The 27,626-nt window shown below is 51.9% G+C and overlaps 1 protein-coding gene, 1 long non-coding RNA gene and 1 pseudogene across 4 annotated transcripts in view; 2 read left to right on the top strand and 1 right to left on the bottom strand.

The window, feature by feature from the left end:
• The window catches only part of LOC138683501 (uncharacterized), a 191,397-nt gene extending 180,384 nt beyond the window's left edge, over nt 1-11,013 (bottom strand). The window contains exons 1-3 of one of the 3 annotated variants that reach the window (XR_011323009.1): nt 10,929-11,013; nt 10,190-10,492; nt 9,943-10,056 (exon numbers count right to left, since the gene is read on the bottom strand). This is a non-coding gene — a long non-coding RNA (uncharacterized lncRNA). The other 2 variants (XR_011323007.1, XR_011323008.1) reach the window with 2 other exon arrangements.
• A 3,046-nt stretch (nt 11,014-14,059) lies between these two features.
• On the top strand, nt 14,060-17,644 carry LOC138683534 (periaxin-like). Its single transcript, XM_069775490.1, has 4 exons — nt 14,060-14,204; nt 14,289-14,412; nt 14,489-14,676; nt 15,052-17,644. The coding sequence occupies exons 1-4, from the start codon at nt 14,199-14,201 to the stop codon at nt 17,272-17,274; spliced, it is 2,541 nt and encodes an 846-aa protein (XP_069631591.1). The 5' UTR covers nt 14,060-14,198; the 3' UTR covers nt 17,275-17,644.
• Nucleotides 17,645-18,118: 474 nt separating this feature from the next.
• Nucleotides 18,119-27,469, top strand: LOC138683639 (homeodomain-interacting protein kinase 4 pseudogene; annotated as a pseudogene).
• Nucleotides 27,470-27,626: the final 157 nt, after the last annotated feature.

The raw sequence follows: 27,626 nt of genomic DNA, 5'->3' as shown, positions 1-27,626 counted from the left end.
AAAGAATCCCCAGGCTCTCCCTTTTCAACATGGTCACACTACTGATCGTTATCATTTTTCCACGTGCAGGCGGCCGTACCTGTCTTTTTCCCAGCATCAGTAAACACTGTTACCCCGTGTACAGGTGTTTCCGACCTCCATGGTTTTTGCTCAAAGGTTTGCTGTTCCAATAGCGACCACAACTTATGCTTTGGATATTGATTACTTATCGTACCTCCAAACCCCGCTAATGACACTTGTAACGCTACAGAATGCCGGATTCCCCATTCCAAATACCATTTTACCAGAGGTATTAGTAACATTTCTGGTTCCGTCCCTGCAATCTCTACAATCCTTGTTCTTCCCCTAATGATCAGTTGTGCAAATAATTCCAATCGGGTTACAATAGATTTGTCCGGTCGCATGGCCAAGAAGACCCATTCCAAAATTCTCAAGGGATCTGAGCGCTTTGTGTCCCACTGACAAATTACCACATAAGGGTGTTGTCTCTGAGAGTCCCCTGTATTAATGATCATCAATATTATCGGTAAATCCTCATTGCATCTGGATGCAAAGCTAGATGCAATTTTCTTTGATATATATTCTAAGGCTTTTTGCTGTTCTCCTGTCATTTCCCGTTTCTCATCTGCACATGCGCTCGTACCCAGGAGTTCTACCAGAGGGGCCATATCGTCATTAGTGATACCGCAAAGATTCCGCGCCCACTGGATATCTCCCACAAGCTTCTGGACATCATGCACCATTAAAATTTCTGATGTTATTTGAACCTTCTGAGGTTTAACATTGCTAGCATCTATGTGCCACCCCAAATACTTCCAAGGTGCTGCCTTTTGCACCTTTTCAGGAGCGATTATTAATCTGTGATGGCTTAAGGTGTCCTGTAATTGAGTTAAAATTTCATCCTGTGGCAAGTTCCTTCCCGCTATCAAAATGTCATCCATATAATGATAAATGATTAACTGAGGAAACTGCTTTCTTACAGGCTCTAATGCCCAGGCCACATACACCTGACACATCGTGGGGGAATTGCGCATTCATTGCGGTAACACGACCCAATGGTATCTCTTATAGGGCTCTGCCTTATTAATCGATGGTACCGAAAAGGCGAACTGTTCAGCGTCATCTGGGTGCAAGGGAATGGTGAAAAAACAATCCTTTAGATCTATAATTAACAAATCCCATTCTTCTGGAAGCATAACTGGAGACGGCAAACCTGGCTGCAGGGCTCCCATACTGTGCATCACTGCATTCACAGCTCTGAGATCATGTAACAGTCTCCATTTCCCACTTTTCTTGGGAATGGTAAATATTGGTGTATTCCATGGACTAGTAGAAGGAACAACATGTGTCACTCTCAATTGCTCCTCAACTAACTCTTGTATTTTTAGTAGCCTTTCAGAATTTAGCAGCTACTGATCAATCCAAACAGGCTCATCTGTTTTCCAGCTAATTTTAGGATTGGCTGCCCCTCAGTGACCGCTCCTAAAAAGGATGGGTCACTAACGTTGCTTTCATTTGGCTCAATAAATCACAGCCTATGAGGCCAAACAATTCAGTTGGGGTAGTCATGACATACGGACGTGTCGTAACGTGCTCACCGTCGGGGAACACAAATGGGTAATGGGTAGCTGACTTACTAAGGTGGCTTGTGTGCCCCCTATCCCTGCAATACCAAAATTTGGATTGATCAATGGCCATGATGGAGGCCAAATATATCGTGAAATAATCGTAACATCAGCTCCTGTATTGATTGTCATCGGTTTCTTGATGATAACTCCGTCAGGCCCTTCCAATTGCACTACCTTTTCTGGTTTACCTCTTGTTATGTCCATGGCAAAGTATACCTGCGGTTCCCCTGTGGAGCCGAATCCACCATCTCCACGTTGTACTTCACCTGGGTTCGGAACACACGACCTGAATGGAACTAATTGTGCTATTCTGGTACCTTTAGGAATAGAAACAGGAGGGATTAAAACATGAATCATAATTTTCACAGTCCCACAATAACCTGCATCAATAAGCCCTGGGACTACCAGAATTCCTTTTAGAGCTGTTGAAGATCGCCCCATTAAAAATGCACTAATCCCAAACCCCAATGGTCCCTTTATGTTGCTATCCACCAAGTGGACTCCTGCATCCACCAACGCAATGTCTACTGCGGTTTCCATGTCCACTCCGGAGCTTCCTGCAGTGGCCGATCTGGCAGTTGCAAGGCTGCCTGAGGGCTGGCAGCCCAAATCCCTTGCATTTGTGTCGTCGCGCGAGAGGCCTTCACGCTCGGAGTAAAGTTTCCCTTCCTCCTGCATTCTGGGGCGGTATGGTTATCTTTCTTACAACTGTTGCACCACCTTTTGTTAGCAGAAACTGTACATTGGCTCCTAATGTGTCCAAGTTTACCACAATTAAAACACTTGACCGAGGGTTTCTTACTGGCTTTATCAATAAGCGGATTCCGTACTGACTCACAGCAGTCTTTAATTTCTCAAGGACTTTCCAGTCAAACGCCTCCCATCTTTTTTGTCCATTATTTTGTATAACAACTGGGAATGCCTGGATCATAGTCTCTTCCACAAGGGCATTTTTTATTACTCCCCTGCAATGCCTCTCCCTCTCGTCTGCAGCAGCTATTGCAGGCAGCTCCGCGTCTATCGCGGGCACGGATGGCTTCGGCTTCGAGAGGCGGGATGGATTAAAGGGCGGTGGCGCGGATGGTTCCACCGTCTCTGGTTGTGAGATGCTGGATGAATTAAAGGGCAGTGGCAGGGGCGCGGCCGGTGCTGCCTGGGGGGCGGCGGCGGGGGCGGCCGCCGGCGGCCGCCACTCCATGGCCGGCTAACACATGCCGCGGCAGGCAGGTGGGGGGGGGGGGGCAGTGAGCAGGGCTGGCATACAGCCAAAATCTTCGTTCTCTTGCCTTCTCGGCTCACCCTTTCAGGAGGATGAATATCTCTCCCTCGCTTCTGGTTCTTCTGACTGTAAGCAAAAGCAGACGCAGACACTTTACGATCTGCTTTCATTTCTTGCAGAGTTGTCTTAATCAATTTCCATAAAGTTGCAAGACCTTTAACTTCTTTAGACCCGTCACTAATTTCATCCCATAGGGAGGTTCCGATAGCTTCCCAGGTACTAAGCTCGAAAGCTGTACCCACACTAATTACTTGGAATAAGTTCCCTCTCCCAAGCCCATAAAAACAACCCCTTTATCACGGAGTTATCGCATTTCAGTCCTCTCTTAGAGAGAATATGTTGACAGAGGTTTAGGACCGCTTCGTGCTCTTTGTCCAACCCCATCTCCTTCTCCGACCGCTCAACTGATCAGGGCGAGATTCCAAACTTCTATTCACTTGCACAAGCTTCCTCATCTTCCCAGCTCAGCTGAGCCTCATGTCGTCCTTCCCAGCTTAGCTGAGCCTAATGTCGTCCTTCCCAGCTTAGCTGAGGCTCATGCCATCCTGCCGGGGCAGCAGGGATCGTTTCGGACGGCTTCTCCGCTCCCTCACCGGTTCAGTTGCACTAGAAATTCTCGTAGAGATGGTAAAGAGTCGATCTGAGGGTCCCTGTTCGGGTGCCAATTGTGGCGGAGGATCCACAGGGGACATCACACACAGACCAATGTGATCAAGTGAAGCCCATTTACTACAACTTTCAGCACAGTTATATACCCTATGCGCTTATGCACGCGCCTTATACAATGCTCTGATTGGTACAATATCCCGTTTCATGCGGTGCTATCTTATCCTTTATTGGCTGTGCAAGCTTCTTCACGAGGCATCTTGCGGTTGCTTATCTTGTTCTTCGGCATCCAGGAGTTGTTTGTCAGGCTCTTCTTATCTTCCTTTTCTCAGTGTACAAGGACACAGCGTCCTTGTCCGCTTCAGCACTTTGTATGCTTATGCTTCGTTCCCGGCTGGATTGCTCACATGTCCTCACCCAGCCAAGAAATCCTCAACATATCCCCTATTATGCACCAGCCTCTGGGAAAATTGAGCAATACAATGGACTGTTAAAAGCTACATTGAAAGCAATGGGGGGTGGAACTTTCAAACATTGGGATACACATTTAGCAAAAGCCACCTGGTTAGTCAACACCAGAGGATCTGTCGATCGGGGTGGCCCTGCCCAATCAGAACTTTTACATACTGTAGAAGGGGATAAAGTCCCTGTAGTGCACATGAAAAATATGTTAGGGAAGACAGTCTGGGTTACTCCTGCCTCAGGCAAAGGTAAACCCATTTGTGGTATTGCTTTTGCTCAAGGGCCTGGGTGCACTTGGTGGGTGATGCGAAAAGATGGAGAAGTCCGATGTGTGCCTCAAGGGGATTTGATTTTAGGTGAAAATAGCCAGAATTAACCTGTATGATATTAGTTGCTATATAACCCTGCTACTGTATGTTATCATTACTATAATTGTTATATGCTATATCCATAGTACTACAGTAAGAATCACTTAGATCAAGCAATAATGACCTGGAAAGATGAAGAGGCACCGACAGTGGAGGAAGTGGCTCGCCAACTCCGGCAATACGAAGAAAATCTCTCCTCCTCCCTACAAGCCTGCATTTCATCTGTGGAGAAGCTGTCCCAGGATGTCCAACAAATCAAAGAGGATATGTCCTACTCCACACTTGTAAGGACCAATGTCTCAGCTATTAGGAGTGAGCGTTCTTCTGCCCAAGAGAGAGAATATAGAAGGTACACACCGCGAGGTGCCCTGTGGTTTTACCTATGTGATCATGGAGAGGACATGAGGAAATGGGACGGAAAACCTACCTCGGTCCTAAATGCACGGGTACGTGAGTTGAGAGGAAAAAACACCACAAAAGGGGATTCTACCAGGAAAAATGCCGCTCCAGTTTCCAAAGAGAGTAGAAGGGCTGATTTTATTTCTGATCCTCTTGAAGGGAATTCTGAGCCAATTTTACGAGAAGTGAATACTGAATACTCTGACCAGAATTAGAGGGGCCCTGCCTCCAGCCAGGTGGAGGAAAGGGATAACCGGGTGTCGTGGTTTCAACCCAGCCGGTAACAAAGGACCACGCGGCCGCTCGCTCACTCCTCCCGCCCCCCTCCGGTGGCATAGGGGGAAGACGGAGGAGAGGAAAAAAAAAACAAACCTGGAACCTCGAGGGTTGAGATAAAGGCAGTTTACTGGAACAACACAAAGAAATTGCAACAACAACAACGGTACTAATGAAAAAAAAGTATACAAAAAGAGTGATGCACAGTGCAACTGCTCACCACCCGGGACCCGACGCTCTGCCACTTCCCCCACCGAAAAGAAGAGCCCACCCCCCGGCCCGCTCCCCATTTATATACTGAGCATGATGTCACATGGTATGGAATAGCTCCTTGGCCAGTTCAGGTCAGCTGCCCCGGCTATGCCACCCACCTCCCAGGTTCCTGTAAAAAAAAAATTAACTCTATCCCAGCTGAACCCAGGACACCGGGTCTATTGGACTGTGTGGATTCGATGGCCTGGCACGTCAGACCCACAGGAGTATAAGGCTCTAGTAGACACCGGCGCACAGTGCACTCTAATGCCATCAAGTTATAAAGGGGCAGAACCCATTTGTATTTCTGGTGTGACAGGGGGATCCCAAGAGTTAACTGTATTGGAAGCTGAAGTAAGCCTAACTGGAAATGAATGGCAGAAACACCCCATTGTGACTGGTCCAGAGGCTCCGTGTATCCTTGGCATAGACTATCTCAGGAGGGGGTATTTTAAGGACCCAAAGGGGTATCGATGGGCTTTTGGTATAGCTGCCTTGGAGACGGAGGGCACTGAACAGCTGTCTACCCTGCCTGGTCTCTCTCAAGACCCTTCGATTGTGGGGTTGCTGAAGGTTGAAGAACAACAAGTGCCAATTGCTACCACGACGGTGCACCGGCGGCAATATCGCACCAACCGAGACTCTCTGATTCCCATCCACAAGTTGATTCGCCAACTGGAGAGCCAAGGAGTGATCAGCAAAACTCGCTCACCCTTTAATAGTCCCATATGGCCAGCGCGAAAGTCTAATGGGGAATGGAGATTAACAGTTGACTATCGTGGCCTGAATGAAGTTACGCCACCACTGAGTGCTGCTGTTCCAGATATGCTAGAACTTCAATACGAACAAGAGTCAAAGGTAGCCAAGTGGTATGCCACAACTGACATTGCTAATGCGTTTTTCTCAATCCCTCTGGCAGCGGAGTGTCGTCCACAATTTGCCTTTACTTGGAGGGGTGTCCAGTACACTTGGAATCGATTGCCCCAGGGGTGGAAACACAGCCCCACCATTTGCCATGGGCTAATCCAGACTGCACTGGAAAAAGGTGAAGCTCCGGAACACCTGCAATACATTGATGACATCATCGTATGGGGCAACACGGCAGAAGAAGTCTTTGAGAAAGGGAAGAAAATAATCCAAATCCTTCTGAAAGCCGGTTTTGCCATAAAAGAAAGTAAGGTTAAGGGACCTGCACAGGAGATCCAGTTTTTGGGAATAAAATGGCAAGATGGACGTCATCAGATCCCAATGGACGTGATTAACAAAATAGCAGCTATGTCTCCCCCGACTAATAAAAAGGACACACAGGCCTTCTTAGGTGTCGTGGGGTTTTGGAGAATGCATATTCCAAATTACAGTTTGATTGTAAGCCCTCTCTATCAAGTGACCCGGAAGAAGAATGATTTTAAATGGGGCCCTGAGCAACAACAAGCCTTTGAACAAATTAAACGGGAGATTGTTCATGCCGTAGCCCTTGGACCAGTCCGGACAGGACAAGATATTAAAAATGTGCTCTATACTGCAGCTGGGGAGAATGGCCCTACCTGGAGCCTCTGGCAGAAAGCACCTGGGGAGACCCGAGGCCGACCCCTGGGGTTTTGGAGTCGAGGATATCGAGGATCCGAGGCTCGCTATACTCCAATTGAAAAAGAGATATTGGCAGCATATGAAGGAGTTCGAGCTGCCTCAGAAGTGGTTGGTACTGAGACACAGCTCCTCTTAGCACCCCGACTGCCCGTGCTGGGCTGGATGTTCAAAGGGAGGGTCTCCTCTACACATCACGCGACTGATGCCACGTGGAGTAAGTGCATTGCACTGATCACACAACGGGCTCGCGTAGGAAACCCCAGTCGCCCAGGAATATTAGAAGTGATCACGGACTGGCCAGAAGGCAAAGATTTTGGAATGTCGCCAGAGGAGGAGGTGGCACGTGCTGAAGAAGCCCCGCTGTATAATAAACTGCCAGAAAATGAGAGGCAATATGCCCTGTTCACTGACGGATCCTGTCGCATTGTGGGAAAGCATCGAAGGTGGAAAGCTGCTGTATGGAGTCCTACACGACAAGTTGCAGAAACTGCTGAAGGAGAAGGTGAATCGAGTCAGTTTGCAGAGGTGAAAGCCATCCAGCTAGCATTAGATATTGCTGAAAGAGAGAAGTGGCCAGTGCTCTATCTCTATACTGACTCATGGATGGTGGCAAATGCCCTGTGGGGGTGGTTACAGCAATGGAAGAAGGGCAACTGGCAGCACAGAGGTAAACCCATCTGGGCTGCCACACTGTGGCAAGATGTTGCGTCCCGGCTAGAGAATCTGGTTGTAAAAGTACGTCATGTAGATGCTCATGTACCCAAGGGTCGGGCCACTGAAGAACATCGAAACAACCAACAGGTGGATCAGGCTGCCAAGATTGAAGTGGCGCAGGTGGACCTGGACTGGCAACATAAGGGTGAGCTATTTATGGCTCAGTGGGCCCATGATACTTCAGGCCATCAGGGAAGAGATGTGACATATAGATGGGCTCGAGATCGAGGGGTGGACCTGACCATGGACACTATCGCGCAGGTTATCCATGAATGTGAAACATGTGCTGCAATTAAGCAAGCCAAGCGGTTAAAGCCCCTGTGGTATGGAGGGCGATGGCTGAAATATAAATATGGGGAAGCCTGGCAGATTGACCATATCACACTCCCACAAACTCGCCAAGGCAAGCGCTATGTGCTTACAATGGTGGAAGCAACTACTGGATGGCTGGAAACATATTCTGTACCCCATGCCACTGCCCGGAACACTATCCTGGGCCTTGAGAAGCAGGTCTTGTGGCCACATGGCACCCCAGAAAGAATTGAGTCGGACAACGGGACTCATTTCCAAAACAACCTCATAGACACCTGGGCCAAAGAGCATGGCATTGAGTGGGTGTATCATATCCCCTATCATGCACCAGCCTCTGGGAAAATTGAGTGATACAATGGACTGTTAAAGACTACATTGAGAGCAATGGGGGGTGGAACTTTCAAACATTGGGATACACATTTAGCAAAAGCCACCTGGTTAGTCAACACCAGAGGATCTGCCGATTGGGGTGGCCCTGCCCAATCAGAACTTTTACATACTGTAGAAGGGGATAAAGTCCCTGTAGTGCACATGAAAAATATGTTAGGGAAGACAGTCTGGGTTACTCCTGCCTCAGGCAAAGGTAAACCCATTCGTGGGATTGCTTTTTCTCAAGGGCCTGGGTGCACTTGGTGGGTGATGCGAAAAGATGGGGAAGTCCGATGTGTGCCTCAAGGGGATTTGATTTTAGGTGAAAATAGCCAGAATTAACCTGTATGATATTAGTTGCTATATAACCCTGCTACTGTATGTTATCATTACTATAATTGTTATATGCTATATCCATAGTACTACAGTAAGAATCACTTAGATCAAGCAAGAAAGAACTGTGGTAAAACTGAGCAAAGCGCAGTAGTGATGGATCCAGAACTGACTCCAGCATGCAACAATCCAACGGTGCACACCATCCTCCTGCTGCATCCAATGTCATCTGCTCGTCACACCGCACTGAAGCCCAATTCTGCTCTACCGACTGAGAGGACTTTGCACCATCCCTCCTGCCCAGACAGACTGGTATGACAGATGGAGCCCAGAGTCGGAAACTAAATGAACTCAACAAACGTTTTATGAACATAACCCATGAACTAAAGGAATGATATCTCTGTGTGTGTGTGTGTATATATATATATATATATCATTGTTCATATGTCTCAAAGGGACGGAAAAGGTGATGATGATTGATCGGGATGTAACTGAAGGTATGGGAACTGAGCATGACGTCAATGGTATAGAATAAGGGGTGGATACTGTCCTGGTTTCAGCTGGGATAGAGTTAACTGTCTTCCTAGTAGCTGGTACAGTGCTATGTTTTGAGTTCAGTATGCCAAGAATGTTGATAACACTGATGTTTTCAGTTGTTGCTCAGTAGTGTTTAGACTATAGTCAAGGATTTTTCAGCTTCTCATGCCCAGACAGGGCACAAGAAGTTGGCACAGGACACAACCAGGGCACCTGACCCAAACTGTCCAACGGTGTATTCCATACCATGTGATGTCCCATCTAATATAGGAACTGGGAAGTGGGGGCGGAGAATCGCCGCTCGGTGACTAGCTGGGTGTCGGTCGGCGGGTGGTGAGCAATTGCCCTGCGCATCATTTGTACATTCCAATCCTTTTATTACTACTGTTGTCATTTTATTAGTGTTATCATTATTAGTTTCTTCTTTTCTGTTCTATTAAACCGTTCTTATCTTAACCCACGAGTTTTGCTTCTTTTTCCCGATTTTCTCCCCCATCCCACTGGATGGGGGGGAGTAAGTGAGCAGCTGTGTGGTGCTTAGTTGCTGGCTGGGGTTAAACCACGACAAGGACAGAGATGGAGGATGAATAAAAGGACGGAGAAGGAGCGGGAGCAGGACAAAAGTGCAGAGAGAAAAAGAAAAGGGAGCAGGAGAACAGGAGAGAGAAAGAGAGAGCAGGACAGAAGAATAGTGAGAAGAGGAGAGGTACAGGGAAGAAAAACAAAATCACAGCAGTGTGGGAAAGAGAGGGGGCCAGGGGAGGGGCAGGGAGGGACCAGGATGCACAAGAGAGGCAACAGGGCTCCAAGGGCCCAGGACTCACCACTCTTGTTCTTGGCACTGCCAGGAGAATTTGCCAGTTCAGACGCTTCTTTCTGCTCCTCTCCCACTCCCTTCCTCTTCTGTAACTCCAGCTGCATGGCTGTCCTCCACCTAAGAGAATACGTGTCTCACAGCTCTTGCAAGACGAGACTTCCTAGACATGGAGCCTCGCTCGCACACTATGTGGCCATACTGCACTGTTGGTGATGCATGCAGACCCTGCAGTGCACATTGGCGGTCTGACCTGCTGTGGACTATGAAGAGGGATCCTTCCACACCCGGAGAGGCAGGGTCTCTCTTGCCTGCAGCGGGAGGCAGTTGTTGGCCAGATGGCCTTCCATTTCTTCTTCTTTACCTTTCTCTGGCCTCTCCAGCTTCAGCCGCAGCAGCTCCTGTCTACAGCTGGTAAGTGCTCTGCCTGTCCCTTTTTGCTCCCACGCTGTGAGGAGAGGGAGGCCAGGCAGAGACAGCACATACAAGCCTGAGGCAGGTGCAGTCAATGGTGTCCCCAAGGGAGGAACAGACAACCATGCCCTCAGCGCAGCCTCTGCGAAAGAACAAGCATTGACTTATTACCACAGATCGTCCCTGGCCAGAGCCCCTCCTTCTGCAGAGGCTTCTGGAGATGCACTGAGGGCCAGCTTGCTGCCCTCCAACAGGGCTTGGGGGCTGCCCGGGGCTACAGGATATCCTTCAGGAGAGGGGCTGGAGCTGGGGGCAGCTGCACGGGGCGAGCGGGGCCGGGGGAGGCTCCGGGGGAGCTCTGGCGAGTCGGGGAGGCGCCCGATGGCTGCGCCTGGGTGGTGCCCGCCTCCGTCCCCTCTTCCCTTCTATCGGCTCTCGGAGAACTCCCTAGGGCTGCCCTGGCCCGGCTCGCCTCCAGCAGACCGGGAGCCTGCCGCAGCGGCCGCTTTGAAGCTTCCCGTCCCGCCACCCCCGGGCGGCCAAGAGACACCCCCGCCGAAGGGGATCGCTCGCCTCACTGGTGGTCCTGGCTCTCACCCGCTGCCGCCGAGACACGCGCCCTGAGCGCCGCCATGCTGCTCCCGGGGACCGCGCACGCTCCGGCCGCCGACAGAGGGCAGGAGGGGCCAGAGCCGGCGCGCGAACGACGGGTTGCAGTACCGCATTTTGGCCGCCTGGTGGCAGCAGCGAGCGCGGCGGCGCTGCTGCGCACCTGTGCGGTGCCTGCGCTGCAGTTCCGCGCTTCGGCCACGAGACTGCAGAAGCAGCGAGTACCCGTCGGGCGGCGCGTGCCCAGAGGCGTCACTGGCGCTGCAGTTCCGCGCTTTGCGCGCCAAGCGCCCGCCAACACCGCGCACGTGGGGCGGCAGCGGCGTTTCCTTACCGGGAGGCAGCACCACCCCGCAGGGACCGCAGTATTGCATTGCCGTTACCGGCGTCGTCAGCGTGGAGCGCGACGACATCACCGCGCATGCGCGGCTCCCGAGCTGCAATACCGCATTTTGGTCGCCAGGCAACAGCAGCGAGCCCGGGAAAACGCGCCACTGCGCATGCGCGGCTCCCGAGCTGCATAACCGACCTTTGGTCGCTGGGCAGCAGCATCACCTTAATAATCCTTTTCTGAGCATCAGCTGGATGAGAAATGACTGACATCTCAGCCCAGTTTAGACCAGCCAAAGGTGGTAACTACTTACTGGGGGTATAGGGCTTACATTTCCCTGCCCTTTTCCCACTCGCAGCCCGGGCAGTAATCTTCATTGCCTCCGTACCAAAAAGCACCCGAGTGGCTGGAGCGTTTCCGTCCTTTGCATTTGACAGCTTTAAAAGTCTGGTGGTTGCTTCTGTCCCTGTCCCCCACCCCATTACCTAGGGAGGAGAAGCAGCACAGGGAACCTGTGGAACAGGATTTTTCCCCCGGAGCAAGCCCCAGGGACTGCTGTATCAGTCTGCATGTGGCATCAGGATTGTGGGAGTGACAGCAGCAAGTCAACACTTGCTGGTGAGAGATTTTAAAATAATAAGGTGACACAGGTGACATCCTGAAAGCAGTAGCGAAGAGACTGAAAGCTGCTTTATGGGAGAGGGGCAGCTATGTTTAGCAGTGTCATGGTTTAACCCCAGCTGGAGGTTCCATCTTTGCTCTGTACTGTGCTTCACTACACGGTTTGGCCCCAGGGCTTTTGCTGGGCTTTGCCGAAGTCCTCAAGGGGCCCCTGCTGCCTTCCAGAGTGCACTGGGGCTCTTGCCTTGCACTGCATCAATTTTGGGGTTCATTGAGCTCCTGAGCTCAGCTGGGCCCCCTAAGGGAATTTTGGGGGGGTCCCACAAGGGGTTTTGGGGAGGCTGGGACCTCTAAGGGAGTTTGGGGTGGTCCAGGGCCCCCAGGGGAGTTTTGGGGGTCCCCAAGGCCGTTCAGTGCTTGGAAACGCGAATAATACGCACATGTCACCCCTGGCTGCTGAATCCAGCCCCCACCCTGCACCAAGCAGCATCAGCTGTTTGCATGGGGAGGGGGTGTCAGTGGGGCACCCATGGGTGCTGGGGGGGGGCATGCAGCACCCCTGGGTGGTCAGCCCTGCTGGAGGGTCTTGCAGCACTCCTGGATGCTGAGGGGACTTTGCAGCACCCCTGAGTGTTTGGGGGGGGCTATGCAGCACCCTTGGGTGCTGAGGGGGCCTGCAGCACCCCTGGATGCCAGGAAGAGCTCAGAGTGCCAGCATCCACCTCACCAAGGCTTGGGGTGGGTGCAACGGGTGCTGCCGAATTCCCCCGGGGCCCCCGCACCACCCTGCCAACAATCGTTCCATTCATGTGTCCACCCACGCCCATGGGTGCTGCCGGATGGGATTGCTGAGTCAGCACATTGCTTGGCTGCTGGGGGAGGGAACCCAGGTGTCCAGGCTCCCAGGTGTCCTAGGAGTGTTATGGGGGTCTCAGGGTCGCTATGGGTGTCTAAGAGGTGCTTTGGGGGTCCTAAGGGTGCTATGGGGATCCTGGGGGTGTGATGGGTGTCCCAAGGGTGTTATGGGGGGGGTCCCAGGGGTGCTTTGGGAGTCCCCAGGGTGCTTTAGAGGTCTCATGGAGGGTCCCAGAGGTGCTATGGGGGTCCTGAGTGCTGTGGAGGTCCTGGGGGTGCTTTGAGGCTCCCATGGGGGGGGATCCCAGGGGCATTTTGGGGTCCTGGGGTGCTATTGGGTCCCAGGGGTGTTATAGGGGGGTCCCAGAGGTGCTATCCCCCTGCAGCCCAGGGGTGCCCCCCAAATCCTGCACCCCACTAGCCCAGTACCCATGCACCTTTGCACCCATGCACTCCTGCACCCATGCTTCTGTGCACCCATGCACCTCTGCAACTGTGCACCCATGCATCGCTGCAGCCATGCACTCCTGCACCCATGCACCATGCTTCTGTGCACCCGTGCAGCCCGTGGATTGCATAAGCAGGCACTGACACCCAGAGCAAGGGCAGACCTGAGCAGGGGGGATCACAGTTTTCAGGATGTGTCCCTGTCCCCTCCAGCTCCTCTCCCACTCGGCTCATTCCCAGCTGCTGAGCCGGGAGTCCATCACTGCGGCCGCAGGCCTGGCCAGCCGAATCCAGCCTCATGCCATCCTCCGCCCCACAGGATTTTGTGCTGAGCCTCCCAAATTCCCAGAATTCCTCTGAGTTGGCAGTGGGGGGGACCCAGGACAAGGGACCCCCTTGTTGTGCTGGTGCGTGGGTAGGTGCCAGCGGGAAGTTCGGGGTGTGATGTCAAAGGGGGGCGGGGGTCTCCGGCATGGAGCCAGTGACCTTTTCTGAGCAGGCGTGGGATGGAGAGCCCAGATGCCTGGGTTCTCTTTTAGGGGGGCCTGGATGGCTGGGTCCCCCCATCCTGGTTGTTGGGGGGGGCAAAACCACTTCCTAGCAGAGCGCCAGAGTGGGAAGGAGCTGGGAGGTAAGGGGGGTCTCGGCAGATCCCAGCAGAGAGGTTTTGGGGTGCAGGGTGGAAAAGAGGGCCCCTCTGCTCTAGGGCTGCCCGCACTCTGCCTGCGGGTGTGGGGCAGGGGAGGAGGGGGCAGGGGGCAGTGGGGGAGGTGGGGGGCTGCAGTGGGAGTGGTGAAGGGGCTGCAATAGAAATGTTGGGAGTCTGCAATGGGGGGGTTGGGGGTCTGCAACAGGAGGTTGGGGGTGTGTGCACCCCATTTGCAGAAGCCTGAGGCACTGGAGCACCCCCAGCCCCTGCCACCGCCTGTGTCTCTCACGGGACCCCAGTGACACCCCCTGGAGGAGGGGACCCCCCCATTCCCCCATGGAGGTGAGGGCCGCTGTAGGTGGTGGGGCACTGCATGGGGCAGAGGGGAAGGGCCAGATCCCACCCCCACCCCTCCTCTGCCCATAGGAGGACACGGAGCTGGTGGAACTGGAGACGGCACCCGAGGCCAGGGTGACGGGCGTCACTGTGGCCCGTGACCGCCACGGCCTCTACATCGCCAAGGCGCCCAAATCCCTGCGCATCCACCAAGGTGGGGGGTCCCTGAAACCCACCTGGATTTGAGGGGGGGGTGGCACTCAGGGTGACAGCCCCTGTGGCCCCTATAGGTGACCAGCTCCTCAGCGCCAGGGTTTTCTTCAAGGGGGCCCCCCCTGAGGACATCGCACGGGTTCTGGAGAGTGCCAGGTCCTGCAAGGTCTCGCTCTGCCTCCGACGTCGGACACCTGGCACCCGCATCCCCCTTGGCAGCACCAGCACCGGCAGCGAGGGACATCAGGGGAAGGTGGCCAGGCTGGTAGGTCCCTATGGATGCAGGACTGGGATGCGGGATGCTCAGGGCAGGGGCGCTGTATGGATGTGGCACTGGGGATGTAGGATGCTTGGGGGAGGGGGGGGTCCCTATGGATGCAGAACAGGGATGTGGGGTGCTCAGGGGTTGGGTCCCTATGGATACAGCATCAGATGTGGGATGCTCGGGGGGGGTCCCTATGGATGCAGGACTGGGATGCGGGATGCTCAGGGGGTCCCTATGGATGCAGGACTGGGGATGTAGGGTGCTCGGGGGGTCCCTATGGATGCAGCATCGGGGATGCCGGATGCTCAGGGGTCCCTATGGGTGCACATCTGAGTGTGGTGGGTGCCAGGTCCTATCTCCCCCCACCTCACCCAGAGCATCCCGATCCTGACACCCTCCAAGAAGCCACCACAGGCACCCGGCACGGTGAGCGCAGCAGCTGCTGGCACTGTGGCCGTGGAGTTTGCCCTTCCCAAGCTCCCCAAGCTGGTGAAGAGCCGGAGCACTGCCGAACCAGCACCAACTGCCACATCCACTGCAGTGCTGCCAGCAGCAGAGCCCAAGCGGCCACGTGCAACGCCATACCAGTTAACAGTGAAGGAAGCAGCAGCCTGCAAAACACCAGTGATGGAGGAGCAACCAGTGAAACCGGAGTTTCCTGGCATAGCCGCCGAGGTGCCGGCGGGTACTGGCACCCGGTTACCAGCTGTGGAGGTGGCAGCACCCAAAGTCACCATGGGGCTGAGCCTCGCTGGCACAGCACCACTAGCCACCCCTCAAGCCAAGGAGCCGGCATTACAGCTGCCACAATTGGAGGTGGCTGTGCCAGTATTAACGCTGCCGGTGGTGATGCTGGAGCCCATCACAACCATAAATCAACCCCAAATCAAGCTGGGGGAGGGAGACACCCCCAGAAGCAGCCATAAGGGTGAGGGGAGCCCAGTGCCGAAAACCAAGCTGCCAAATTTTGGCATGGCCCCAGTAGAGGATAAGGAGGGGGATGCCGGCACGCGAGGGGGGTTCACCAGCGTCCGTGTCCCCTCCATCGGCATTGCCATCCCCAGTGCCACCATGGAGCTGGTCCCTGAGCTTGGCATGCCCAAACTAGAGCCAGCCATCTCTGGTGGGCAACCACAGTTGGAGGTGAAGCTGCCGGCACAGCGGTCAGTATCGCTGCCAGCAGCACCAGCTCAGTTGGCTTTCCCGGCAACAGTGGTGCCATCCATTGATATCGCTGTGCCGTGTGTTGGTGTGGGTTTGCCATTGCCAGCAGGAGCTGACACCACAGTGGTGCCGGATGAGGGGGATGCTGCAGTGATACCAGACATGGCAGCCAGGTTTGCCAAAGGGCTCCAAAAGCTCAGCCTGGAGCTGAAGCCCAAAGCACCACTGCCGGCAGTGGAAATTGCCACCCCAGCACAGCTCACCGGGGACGTGCCAGCAACTGGCGCCAAATCCAAACCCCCCAAATTCACCCTGCCACGGTTCAGATTGTCCCTTGCCAAGCTCAAAACGGGCAGCGATGGCAATGGGTATCCCCTGGCGTCCTGCAGCACAGCTGCGCCAGCGCCACCCAGCATCACTGTTGCTGGTCCCACGGTGGCCTTAGACCTGGCTTTGGGGAAAGTTGGTGCCACTGGTGCCGGGGTCAAGCTGAAGGTCCCCAAATTATCCCTAGCACCTTTTGGTGACAAGGGTGCTGGCGGTGAGGAGGGTCCCCAGGATGCCAGCACATTGATGAAGCTGCCACAGTTGGAAATCAGGGGGTTGGGGGACAACGATGGGAGGTCAGCGGAACTGGGGTCCCCTGGAACCCCCCGGCTTCGGGTACCACAGGTGGGCATCACCCTGCCAGCAACAGGCAGCCGGCGTGTGCCGTCGTTGCCTAAACTCCCTGCAGGGCCAGAGCTGGGTGGGGGGGTGAAGTTGCCGAAATTTGGGGGATCCAGCCCTGATATCCACATCAGGGGGGACCCCAAAATGATGAGACGTGGAGGAAGTGCCGAGAGCTTGAGTATTGGCATGGCAGGAAGGAAGATGCCAGAGTCTCCCAGCACGATCTGGTTGAAGCTCAAAACCAGAGGTGCAATGGCTGATGGGGAGGTACAACCATTGACTCCCCGATTCTCCGTCCCTGCCGTGGGTTTCACCATGCCAGTAAAACAACCGGAGGATCCAGTAAGCCAGAAGATACTGAAACCCACCAGCGTGCCAGTGTTGAAGGTGCCAGTGTTGGAGTTGGCACCGCCAGGGATGGATGGGATGGAGGAGACCACCAGGAAGGATGGAGCACCGGGACGCCAGTCTAGGGTCAAATTGCCAAAATTCAGTGCAGGTTTTGCTGGGAGTGGGTTGGAAGGGGAGGGGAGGATGAGGATGGGCAGCGTGAAGAAGGCAGTGTTGGTGTTGGTGAAGCCAAAGGAGAAAGGAGAAGACAACCAGGTTGTGGACCCCCATCCCCATGTCAATGGGGAAGCAGAGGGCAAGGCCCGGCGACGGCGGTGGGTGCCCAGGGTGGGTTTCTCCCCTGGGGGGTCCCCGCTGGAGCCCCCCATCACCCAACCCAAGGGGGGGGAAGATGCGGTTACCCAACATTGAGCACTCCTCTGGGGACCCTGAATTCAACCAGCGGCCAGTGATAACAGAAGTCACCCCACGCTTCAATTTGGGGAGTTTCAGGGGTGAGGGGACCCCTAAATTTCAGCTGCCTAAGCTGGCACTGAGCCCCCAACTCTGCGGTGAGCAGTGAAACCCCGCCCCCCCTGAGCATGGGGGTCTTCCGGGAACCCCTGAAAAAGTGATGGGGTGGTGGAGCATCACTTGTTCCCCCAGACCCTCTTTAACCCCTTTACCACCAAAAAAAATTCCTAATCCAGCTTTTTGGGGGGGGTGTTTGAAGCTTTTTTTTGCCCATTTTCCAGGTGTTAATATTAACCAGGGGGTGGGGGGTGGGGGGTGGGCTGCAGCATCACTCCCCCCCCCCAGCCCCTTGCTCTCAGCTCAGCCAGAATAAATGTTAACCTCCAAAAAAAGCCCTGAGCATGTCTATGGAGTCTGGGGATTGGTTTGGGGGGACCAGGGATGGGTTTTAGTGGACTGGGGATGGGTTTTGGGGGGCTGGGGATGGGTTATGTTGGAATGGGTTTCAGGGGATGGGGATGGGTTTCAGAGGATCAGGGATGTGTTTTGGGGGGCTGAGGCTGGGTCCTGGGGGGACAAGGGATGTGTTTTGAGGGATTGGGGATGGATTTTGGGGGACCAGGGCTGGGTTTCAGGGGGTTCCTCCGCCCAGGCTGCAGCCCCTTGCATAGGGGAGCGCTTGCTCCTGGGGACAGTCAGCAACGGAAGGTGTTGTCGTGGCAATGCCAGAATAGGCAGTGCTGTTGGGGGCCAGGTTGAGGCAGTTGGGTGTCCCAAGCCCATGACAAGGAGCCAACCCACCATGGGGAGGCTGGTGGTTGGTGCCAAGCACTACGACCTGGTGGCCACGGTGGGGAAGGGAACCTTCAGGGAGGTGTATTGGTTTTGTGTGGCAAGGTTTTGGTAGCGGGGGGGGGGGAGGTTACAGGGGTGGCTTCTGTAAGAAGCTGCTGGAAGCTTCCCCTGTGTTCGAGAGAGCCCATACCAGCCAGCTCTAAGACGGACCCGCCGCTGGCCAAGGCCGAGCCAATCAGCGATAGTGGTAACGCCTCTGTGATAACATTTTTAAGAAGGGAAAAAGTTGGGACGGAGAGAGAAACAGCCGCCGGAGAGAGGAGTGAGAACATGTAAGAGACACAACCCTGCAGACACCAAGGTCAGTGAAGAAGGAGGGGGAGGAGATGCTCCAGGCGCCCGAGCAGAGATTCCCCTGCAGCCCGTGGTGAAGACCATGGTGAGGCAGGCTGTCCCCCTGCAGTCCATGGAGGTCCACAGTGGAGCAGATATCCACCTGCAGGCCGTGGAGGACCCCACACCGGAGCAGGTGGGTTCCCAAAGGAGGCTGTGACCCCGTGGGAACCCTGCGCTGGAGCAGGCTCCTGGCAGGACCTGCGGATCTGTGGAGAGAGGAGCCCACGGAGCAGGTTTTCTGGCAGGACTTGTGACCCTGTGGGGGACCCACGCTGGAGCAGTGTGCTCCTGAAGGACTGCACACCGTGGAAAGGACCCATGCTGGAGCAGTTCGTGAAGAACTGCAGCCCGTGGGAAGGACCCACGTTGGAGAAGTTCATGGAGGACTGTCTCCCATGGGAGGGACCCCACGCTGGAGCAGGGGAAGAGTGTGATGAGTCCTCCCCCTGAGGAGGATGAAGCAGCAGAAAATAACGTGTGATGACCATAAACCCCATCCCCGTCCCCCGGTGCCGCTGGGGGGGCTTGGTAGAGAAATCCGGGAGTGAAGTTGTGCCCGGGAAGAAGGAAGGTGTTCTGAGATTTGGTTTTATTTCTCATTACCTTACTCTGGTTGATTTGTAATAAATTGAGTTAATTTTCCCCAAACTGAGTCTGTTTTGCCTGTGACAGTAATTGGTGAATGATCTCTCCTGTCCTTATCTCGACCCGCAAGCTCTTCGTTATATTTTTCTCTCCCCTGTCCAGCTGAGGAGGGGGGAGTGATAGAACGGCTTTGGTGGGCACCTGGCGTCCAGCCAGGGACAACCCATCACAGGAGGTGACCCAGGGCTGGCGGAGGAACACAGGGGAAATGGTGGCCATCAAGATCCTGAAGAATGAAGGCCACCATGGCAGGGTGGTGAAGAATGAGCTGAGGCTGCTGCAGGCCTTGCAGGAGGTGAACATGGAAGAGTCACATGTTGTCCATTTCCTTGAGTCCTTTGGAGATGGTGCCTGTACCTACCTGGTCTTTGAGCTGCTGGAGCAAAACCTCTTTGACTTCCAAAAGCAGAACAACTTCTTGCTGTTGCCCGTCCGGCACATCCGTACCATCACAGCGCAGGTGCTGGTGGCATTGGTCAAGCTGAAGGAGCTCTCCATCATCCACGCCGACCTCAAGCCAGAGAACATCATGCTAGTGGACTGTGGGAGCACTTGACTCAGTGGCCACCTGTGGAAATAATAATATTATTTCTCTGGTTGGAAGAAAACCATGAGAACAGTGAAGTTCCCAGCGAAGTAATCATGCTGGAAGGACACGGAGCCAAGAATAGTGTAGAGATAAGATAGTTGCTGCTGAGTGGAAAATTTTGAAAAGCTTCTGCCCATGATTGCTGGCTGCTGCGTCAGACACAGCTAGCAGATATAAGGACTCGTTTTGTTCAATAAAGGGTCTTTGTTTGCAACCAGCTTCGGAGTCTGTTTTTCAATTGCAACAAATGGCACCTGAACAGGCTGAGGATCCTAGGGCCAAAGACGCAGTGGGTTCAACTGCACCGGTGGCAAGCCCAGCTGAACTTCTCAAACTGCTGAAAGGAAGCAGAAGACTGCGCAGCCAAATCGCCTCTCGCTGGATGACAGGTGAGCAGCTGGGAACAATGGGGAGTGAAATGTCCCGGGAAGAGAAAGCCACATATAGTATGATGCAGCAGCTCCTGCGAAAAATATCAAGCCCATATAACTGAGCATAATTTGAAAATGCTGCTAAAATGGACAAAGGCGAAGTGCCCTGATCTTGATTTCGTAACTATCTTTGATCCTGAACAGTGGGTCACGATAGGAGTCAAACTCTGGGAAGCAGCAACTCGAGATGACAAAATTGCTCAATCCCTATTAGGGGCTTGGAGAATTGTTTTTGAATGCTTAAAGAAACATGTTGGGACTGGTCCGGAACAGAGATCTGCTGCTGCAGAAGCTCCAGGTTCTGCAGTCCCCGGAGTTTCCGCTCTGATATTGGAACCTTCGGCTCCGCCATTGGTAGGAGCAGTTGGGGGGGCAGAAAAGGGTAATCATGAGGATGATGATCTTTTCAACTCCGGACCTATTGATCCTGAAGCTGCACCAGATTTATATCCTCCTGATCCCTGTGATATCTGGGGAAAAATTAAACAACAGGCTGCTAAGGAAGGGGACACTGACATTTTACAAAACCTCCGAGCTTTTCCAGTCATCTATGAAGCCAATCGCCAGACCTGATGGGAGGGTCTGCAATTTTCTATTATCAAAGAGATGCGCCGAACTGTGAAAGAAAATGGGTTAAAATCTCCATTTACTATGAATTTTTTAAGATCTATTTTCGAGAGCTATGTGTTATGTCCACATGATTGTAAGATGATTAGCCAGTTGATTTTGTCTAATACGCAATATATGTTGTGGCAATCTCAATGGAGAGGGCTGGCAGAACAGGCTGCCCTTGACAATTTGAATCTTCCATGTGATAATCCGTTGCGACTAATCGGGATTGATGCTTTAATGGGGGAAGGTAACTATGCAGTACCTGCTGCTCAGGCCCGGCTGGATATTGGGGCATTAACTCAGTCAAAACAGTTAGCCTTCAGAGCGCTTTTTAATGTTTCTGAAGGTGGCAGACCTGAACAGTCTTTTGCGGCGATTCGACAGGCTCCTCAGGAGTCTTTTATATTATTTTTAGACAAACTTAAAGGTGCAGTAGATAAACAAGTTGAAAATGAGGAAGCACAGAAAATTTTGTTGAAACAATTGGCTATTGAAAATGCGAATGCCGACTGTCAAAAAGTTTTACGCTCATTGCGAAACCCTGATCTTATAGAAATGATAGAAGCCTGCCAAAACATTGGTACACATAATTATCAGGTGGGACTCATGGCTGAGGCATTTGCAGCTATGCATGTCAGTTCCCAAACATGTTTTTCTTGTGGGAAGAAGGGACATGTACACCATGAATGTCCAAATAGAAATAAAGGTGAAAAACAAGGGCACACCAAAAGTCCGGGAGTGTGTCCCAAGTGCAGAAAGGGTCGACATTTTGCTAATCAATGCAAATCTCGTTTTAATAAGGAAGGACAGCCAATTCAGGGAAACGGGAAGTGGAGCGCGAAGAGGGGCCGCACGCAGACACAAGCAGCCCCAGTCTCAAGTCTATATGCAAGAACAAGTGGCAGCGCCGGAATGGATCTGGCCACTGCAGAATCAGTAACCTTAGAAACATCTGAAGTAAAAGTGGTAGCCATGGGGGTGTGGGGACCGTTAGGGGGTAACAAAAGTGCATTATTAATAGGACGTTCATCTACCACATTGCAAGGGCTTTTTGTGTTGCCAGGTGTAATTGATGCTGATTATCAAGGAGAAATCAAAATTATGGTGTGGACACCTATGCCTCCTTGTTTTGTGCCAGCTGGTTCTTGTATTGCACAATTGGTTATTTTTAACAGTCAGCCATCCTTGGCAGCAGCAAAAACAAGGGGCTCCAGTGGATTTGGCTCTACGGGGGTTCCACATATTTTTTGGGCTCAGCGGGTCTCTAATTCCAGACCGACTCTCAGTTGTAGATTGGAATGGGGAAATCCTCGCCAAACAATTGAGTTGTCTGGCATTATTGATACCGGGGCAGATGTGACAGTTATATCGCACTCTGTGTGGCCCTCTCATTGGCCAATTTCCAAAGTATTCACGGCAATTACAGGCATAGGAGGTCACACCATTCCATTGCAAAGTGTGCATTTGGTGCAAGTGATAGGTCCTGAGGGTAAAAGAGCTACAATTCATCCTTTTATCCTCCCAACTCCCCCAATTTTATGGGGACGGGACTGTCTTGCACAATGGGGATTAAGTATTGGGTCAAATTTGTCGTAGGGGTCACTGAGGTGCAGCACACCCTGAAATTAACATGGAAAACTGAGAATCCAGTATGGGTGGATCAGTGGCCCCTGACACTTGAAAAGCTGCAACATTTACAATCATTGGTGGATGAACAGTTAAAGGCAAAGCATATTGTACCTATGACTAGTCCTTGGAATTCGCCTGTGTTTGTGATACAGAAAAAGAGTGGAAAGTGGAGATTGTTACATGATTTGAGATGTATTAATGCAGTATTAGAAGACATGGGTCCTTTACAACCAGGACTCCCATCTCCCACTATGATTCCAAAAGATTGGTGTTTAACAGTAATTGATTTGAAGGATTGTTTTTTTACGATTCCTCTAGATCCATGTGATGCCCCCAAATTTGCTTTTTCTATTCCTTCTGTTAATGCTTCTGAACCAAATAAACGGTATCATTGGACAGTGTTGCCACAGGGTATGAAAAACAGCCCTGCCATTTGCCAATGGTTTATAGCAAGGGCTCTTTCTCCTGCTCGAGAGAAATTGCCTAATGCTCTCATTTATCATTATATGGATGATATTCTTGTAGCAACACGGACGGAATCAGAGATGCAAATAGCAATGTCTGTCGTGTTAGACAATATTAAACTTCATCATTTGGAGGTAGCTCCAGAGAAGGTTCAAAAAACAACACCTTGGAATTATTTAGGGTGGCAAATAACTAATCAGCACATAATACCTCAGAAGTTGAAAATTATCACAGAGGTTCAAACATTAAACGATATGCAAAAATTACTTGGAACAATAAATTGGGTCAGACCGTTATTAGGCATAACAAATGAAGAGCTGCATCCTCTCTTTCAGCTTTTAAAGGGAGATCCAGCATTGAATTCCAAAAGAACTTTAACTCAGCAGGCAAAGTTAGCACTTCAAAAGGTGGCCACAGCAATGTCTGAGAGACAGGCTCAGAGATGCGATCCTGATCGTCCATTTCAATTGATAATTTTAAATTCTGATTTTCAACCATATGGTCTCATTTTTCAATGGGACGAGAAACAAAGAGATCCTCTGTTGATAATAGAATGGATTTTTTTGTCGCATCAATTCAGCAAAACAATAACAACAAAAATTGAAATGATTGCGTCTCTGATTTTGAAAGGACGACACAGGCTGCTATCTTTGAGTGGCCAGGAACCTTCAATTCTCATATTGCCTGTCTCTATGCAGATGTTACAATGGATGTACCAAAACTCTTTTTTGTTTCAAATTGCATTGGAAGGTTTTTCTGGAACCATTTCAATTCATTCACCAAGTCACAAATTGTTACAGTTACAGTTTAATGTACAGGAACTTCCCAAATGTAGTTCTGTTCCTTTAGACGCATTGACAGATTTTACAGATGGATCAGGAAGAACGGGTCGAGCTGTTATAGTTTGGAAAAATGATCAGAACGAATGGCAATCAGACATTGAGATAGTAAAAGGTTCACCACAAATTATTGAATTATCTGCAATTGTTAGGGTCTTTCAGAAGTGGGACTGTCCTATTAATATTGTAACTGACTGCTTATGTTGCAGGAGTTGTGAGCCGTCTTGAAGCCTCTTATTTGAAAGAAATAGATCATAAACCGTTATTCATGTTATTTCAAACTCTTTTGGCCTTGTTAAATCATAGAAAAAACCAATATATTATTATGCATGTGCGATCGCACACTTCACTGCCTGGACCATTAACAGAAGGTAATAGTATGGCAGATTGGTTAGCTGGACTCACCGTCCTTCCTAATGCATTTGAGCAAGCAGAGTTTTCACACGCCATTTTTCATCAAAATGCAAAGGCATTGTAAAAAACATTTCAACTCACTTTGAATCAAGCCCATTAAATTGTGACAGCTTGTCCGGATTGCCAACAGACGATTCCGTCTTTATCATATGGACTCAATCTGAGAGGCTTGCAAGCTTTAGAGATTTGGCAAACTGATGTTACTCACATTACAGAATTTGGTAGATTAAAATATGTCCATGTATCTATTGATACTTTTTCAGGAGCACTTGTGGCCACCACCCACACAGGTGAAAAATCCCGTGATGTATGTAAGCATCTCTTACTCACTTTTGCAACCTTGGGTGTTCCACAGCAACTAAAAACGGACAATGGTCCAGCTTATGTATCACAAAAAACACAAGAATTTTTTCAATTATGGGGTATTCGGCATAGCACTGGTATCCCTCATTTTCCCACTGGTCAAGCGATTGTGGAACGCGCTCATCGTTCGCTAAAAGTGATGTTATTAAAACAAAAAGGGGGAGTAGGGAATCTCTCACCACAAGAAAAGTTAGCTAAAGCCACTTATGTTTTAAATTTTCTAAATCATTGGTCTGATGCAGGCGGTCCACCGATATTTAGACACTTTTTATCCACATATCAGGAGCAGCCAGAAATTAGGGGTAAGGCCATGGTTTTAGTTAAGAATCTAGAAACAGGGCAATGGGAAGGTCCATTTCCATTAATAACCTGGGGGCGAGGTTATGCTTGTGTTTCCACAGATACAGGCCCACAATGGACTCCCGTTCAATTTGTACGACCACCATCATCTGGAACATCCTAGATGGTGCGGCAATATGAATACCACCTCAGCCAAAAACTAACATGTAGGTTACCTTGGCCAACATAACAGGTCAAGATTCTCTGTGCATTGCAACCGCATCACAAAGCCCATGAACCAATAGACAGGATGCTATGACTCATGCAGTGCGCCTGGCCAGCGAGCACATGCGTCATAGGCTCCCCATGTTGCAACCGAGGCAGATTTTGGCACCCGCTGGCCACGTGTGCCGAAACCCGTTCCTCTGCAAATGTATAAATACCGGGATTTTCCGAAGAGCATCAGGCTGGTGTATGGCAAGGTCACCGTTGCCTCCGTGGGGACGCCCATGTAAAGCTGGCACCTACCGATTGCTGGGCTGAGTTCACGGAGCAAGACGGCACAAGAATGTACGGATGGTCCATCTTCCTCACAGTCCTCGGATGAACGTAGTCATGGATACCGCCGCAAACCAAAGAAAACATCTGGATGACCCTGGCTGACGTGACCGGACAAGATTGCTTATACCTCAGTACAGCAACACCAAGCAATCCCTTTTTCACAGGTTTAATAGGGGGTTCCGCTGGCATCAACAAAGTTTAAGAACCTATTGATGGAGACCCCTGTGCAGCAGGTCATGGACTCAATGGATGGGAATGCCTGGTTTCCACAGATTGGGCATTCACCCTCATTGCCACTCCAGGAATCACAAATTCTGGGGTCCCTGAATACAGATTGGTGTAGTATTATCTGATTTACTGTTAGATGTAGATAGTATTAGATACACAACCTTACAAAATAGAGCTGCTCTTAAATCATTAGTTAAGATAGTTTTGATTTGTCTTGTAGTTTTTTTGTATTTTAATTTGTGTGCCTTGTATGTTGTAATATGTTTAAAAATTAATTGATAGATCAAGTAAAGCTGTGTTATTTATAAACAAAGAAGGGGGAGATGTGGGAGCACTTGACTCAGTGGCCACCTGTGGAAATAATAATATTATTTCTCTGGTTGGCAGAAAACCATGAGATCAGTGAAGTTCCCAGCGAAGTAATCATGCTGGAAGGACACGGAGCCAAGAATAGTGTAGAGATAAGATAGTTGCTGCTGAGTGGAAAATTTTGAAAAGCTTCTGCCCATGATTGCTGGCTGCTGCGTCAGACACAGCTAGCAGATATAAGGACTTGTTTTGTTCAATAAAGGGTCTTTGTTTGCAACCAGCTTCGGAGTCCGTTTTTCAATTGCAACAGTGGACCATGCACGCTATCCTTTCCACGTCAAGCTCATCAACTTTGGCTCGGCGAGCATCTTCACCGAGGTCTGCCATGTCAAGGAACCCTACATCCAATCCTGCTTCTACCGGGCACCAGAGATCTGGGCTGGGGTTGCCCTTCTGCGAGAAGGTGGACGTCTGGTCTTTGGGTTGCATGGTGACTGAGCTTCACTTGGGTTGGCCGCTCTACCCCAGCATCAACGAGTACGACCAGGTCCGCTACATCTGCTCTACCTTGGGGCTACCACAGGGTGAGTTGCTCTGCGCCGCCCAGAAGACATGGTCCTTCTTCTGACGGGTGCCACATCCCACTGGTTCCTGGCAGCTCAAACCACCAGGCGAGGAGATGGCGAAGCCAATGGAGAGGAGGAAGCATGTCTTCTCCTTGCTGGATCAGTTGGTGGCGGTGAACATCCACCCAGTGTCTTATCCTGGCCAGGAGGCACTGGCCGAGCACTGTGACCTGCACAGGATGGTGGCGCTGGTCAAGAGGATGCTCACCTGGGACTCACATGAGAGGATAATGCCCAGTGCCACCCTCAAGCATCCCTTCATCTCCTTGCAGCAGGTGAAGTCCAGCTTCAAGGCCACCCGGTACTACCAGCTCTTGAGGGCATGCCATAAGGATGCCAGTGCAGTTGAGATCTTCCCTGGCATGGAGGAAGGTGCCTTCATCCCCGCCGGCCAGTGCAGCATCCAGAAGGCCATCGCCCAGATGGATGGGCTCAGCCTAGCTGAGCTGGTTGGGGACACCGGTGACAAGAGCCAGCAGGATGTCTGCCAAGCCCCCATCCCCACCCACTACAGCAACCAGCACCGCCAGCATCACCAGCATCCCAAGACGGAGCCCACTGCCAGTAACTTGATCTTGCTGGGGTCCCCTGGCAGATGGGAGCAGCATAGCCACCGCAATGGCAGCATGGTCTTTGGTGGCATTGTGGAGCAGAACCTGCCTGGAAGACCATACACCTCGCTCCACGCCAAGGTATGGCCACAGGGTGGGGGGCTCACACAGAGACCGGGGGCTCCTGGACATGGGTGCTCTGGCACACTGGGTGCTTGGGGTCCCATGGGGTGTTTTGTGTCCCCCAGGTGCTTCGGGCCCCTGGATGCTCGGGATCCCTGGTGCCCCACATCATGGGTGCTCAGGGTCCCTGGGTGCCCCAGGGTCCCACAAAGGGGTGGGGACCCCACCCACGGGTGCCACTCACCCCCTCCCCATGCTTCTTCCCCCCCCCCACAGAGCTCCGGTGACATGGCATGAACCCAAGCCCCCACGTCCCATCCCCATCCCCGAGGACAGGCTCTGGGGACCAGCCTGGGATGCCCATGCTGTACCTGGCATGCTCCTCCCAGCACAGAGCTGGCAATGCCCACAGCACCACTGAGCCACTGCAGCAACCCTGGCAAACACCCTGGCAG

The sequence above is a fragment of the Haliaeetus albicilla genome, chromosome W, assembly GCF_947461875.1.
Source record: "Haliaeetus albicilla chromosome W, bHalAlb1.1, whole genome shotgun sequence".
NCBI lineage: Eukaryota > Metazoa > Chordata > Aves > Accipitriformes > Accipitridae > Haliaeetus > Haliaeetus albicilla.
This window is presented reverse-complemented; position numbering and strand designations above follow the sequence as displayed.

Bases quoted from the DNA above. Each gene is read 5' to 3' on its own strand.
- LOC138683534 (XM_069775490.1), top strand. The intron at 14,413-14,488 runs GTGGGGGGTCCC...TGGCCCCTATAG, and splicing joins ATCCCTGCGCATCCACCAAG to GTGACCAGCTCCTCAGCGCC. The intron at 14,677-15,051 runs GTAGGTCCCTAT...CACCTCACCCAG, and splicing joins AGGGGAAGGTGGCCAGGCTG to AGCATCCCGATCCTGACACC.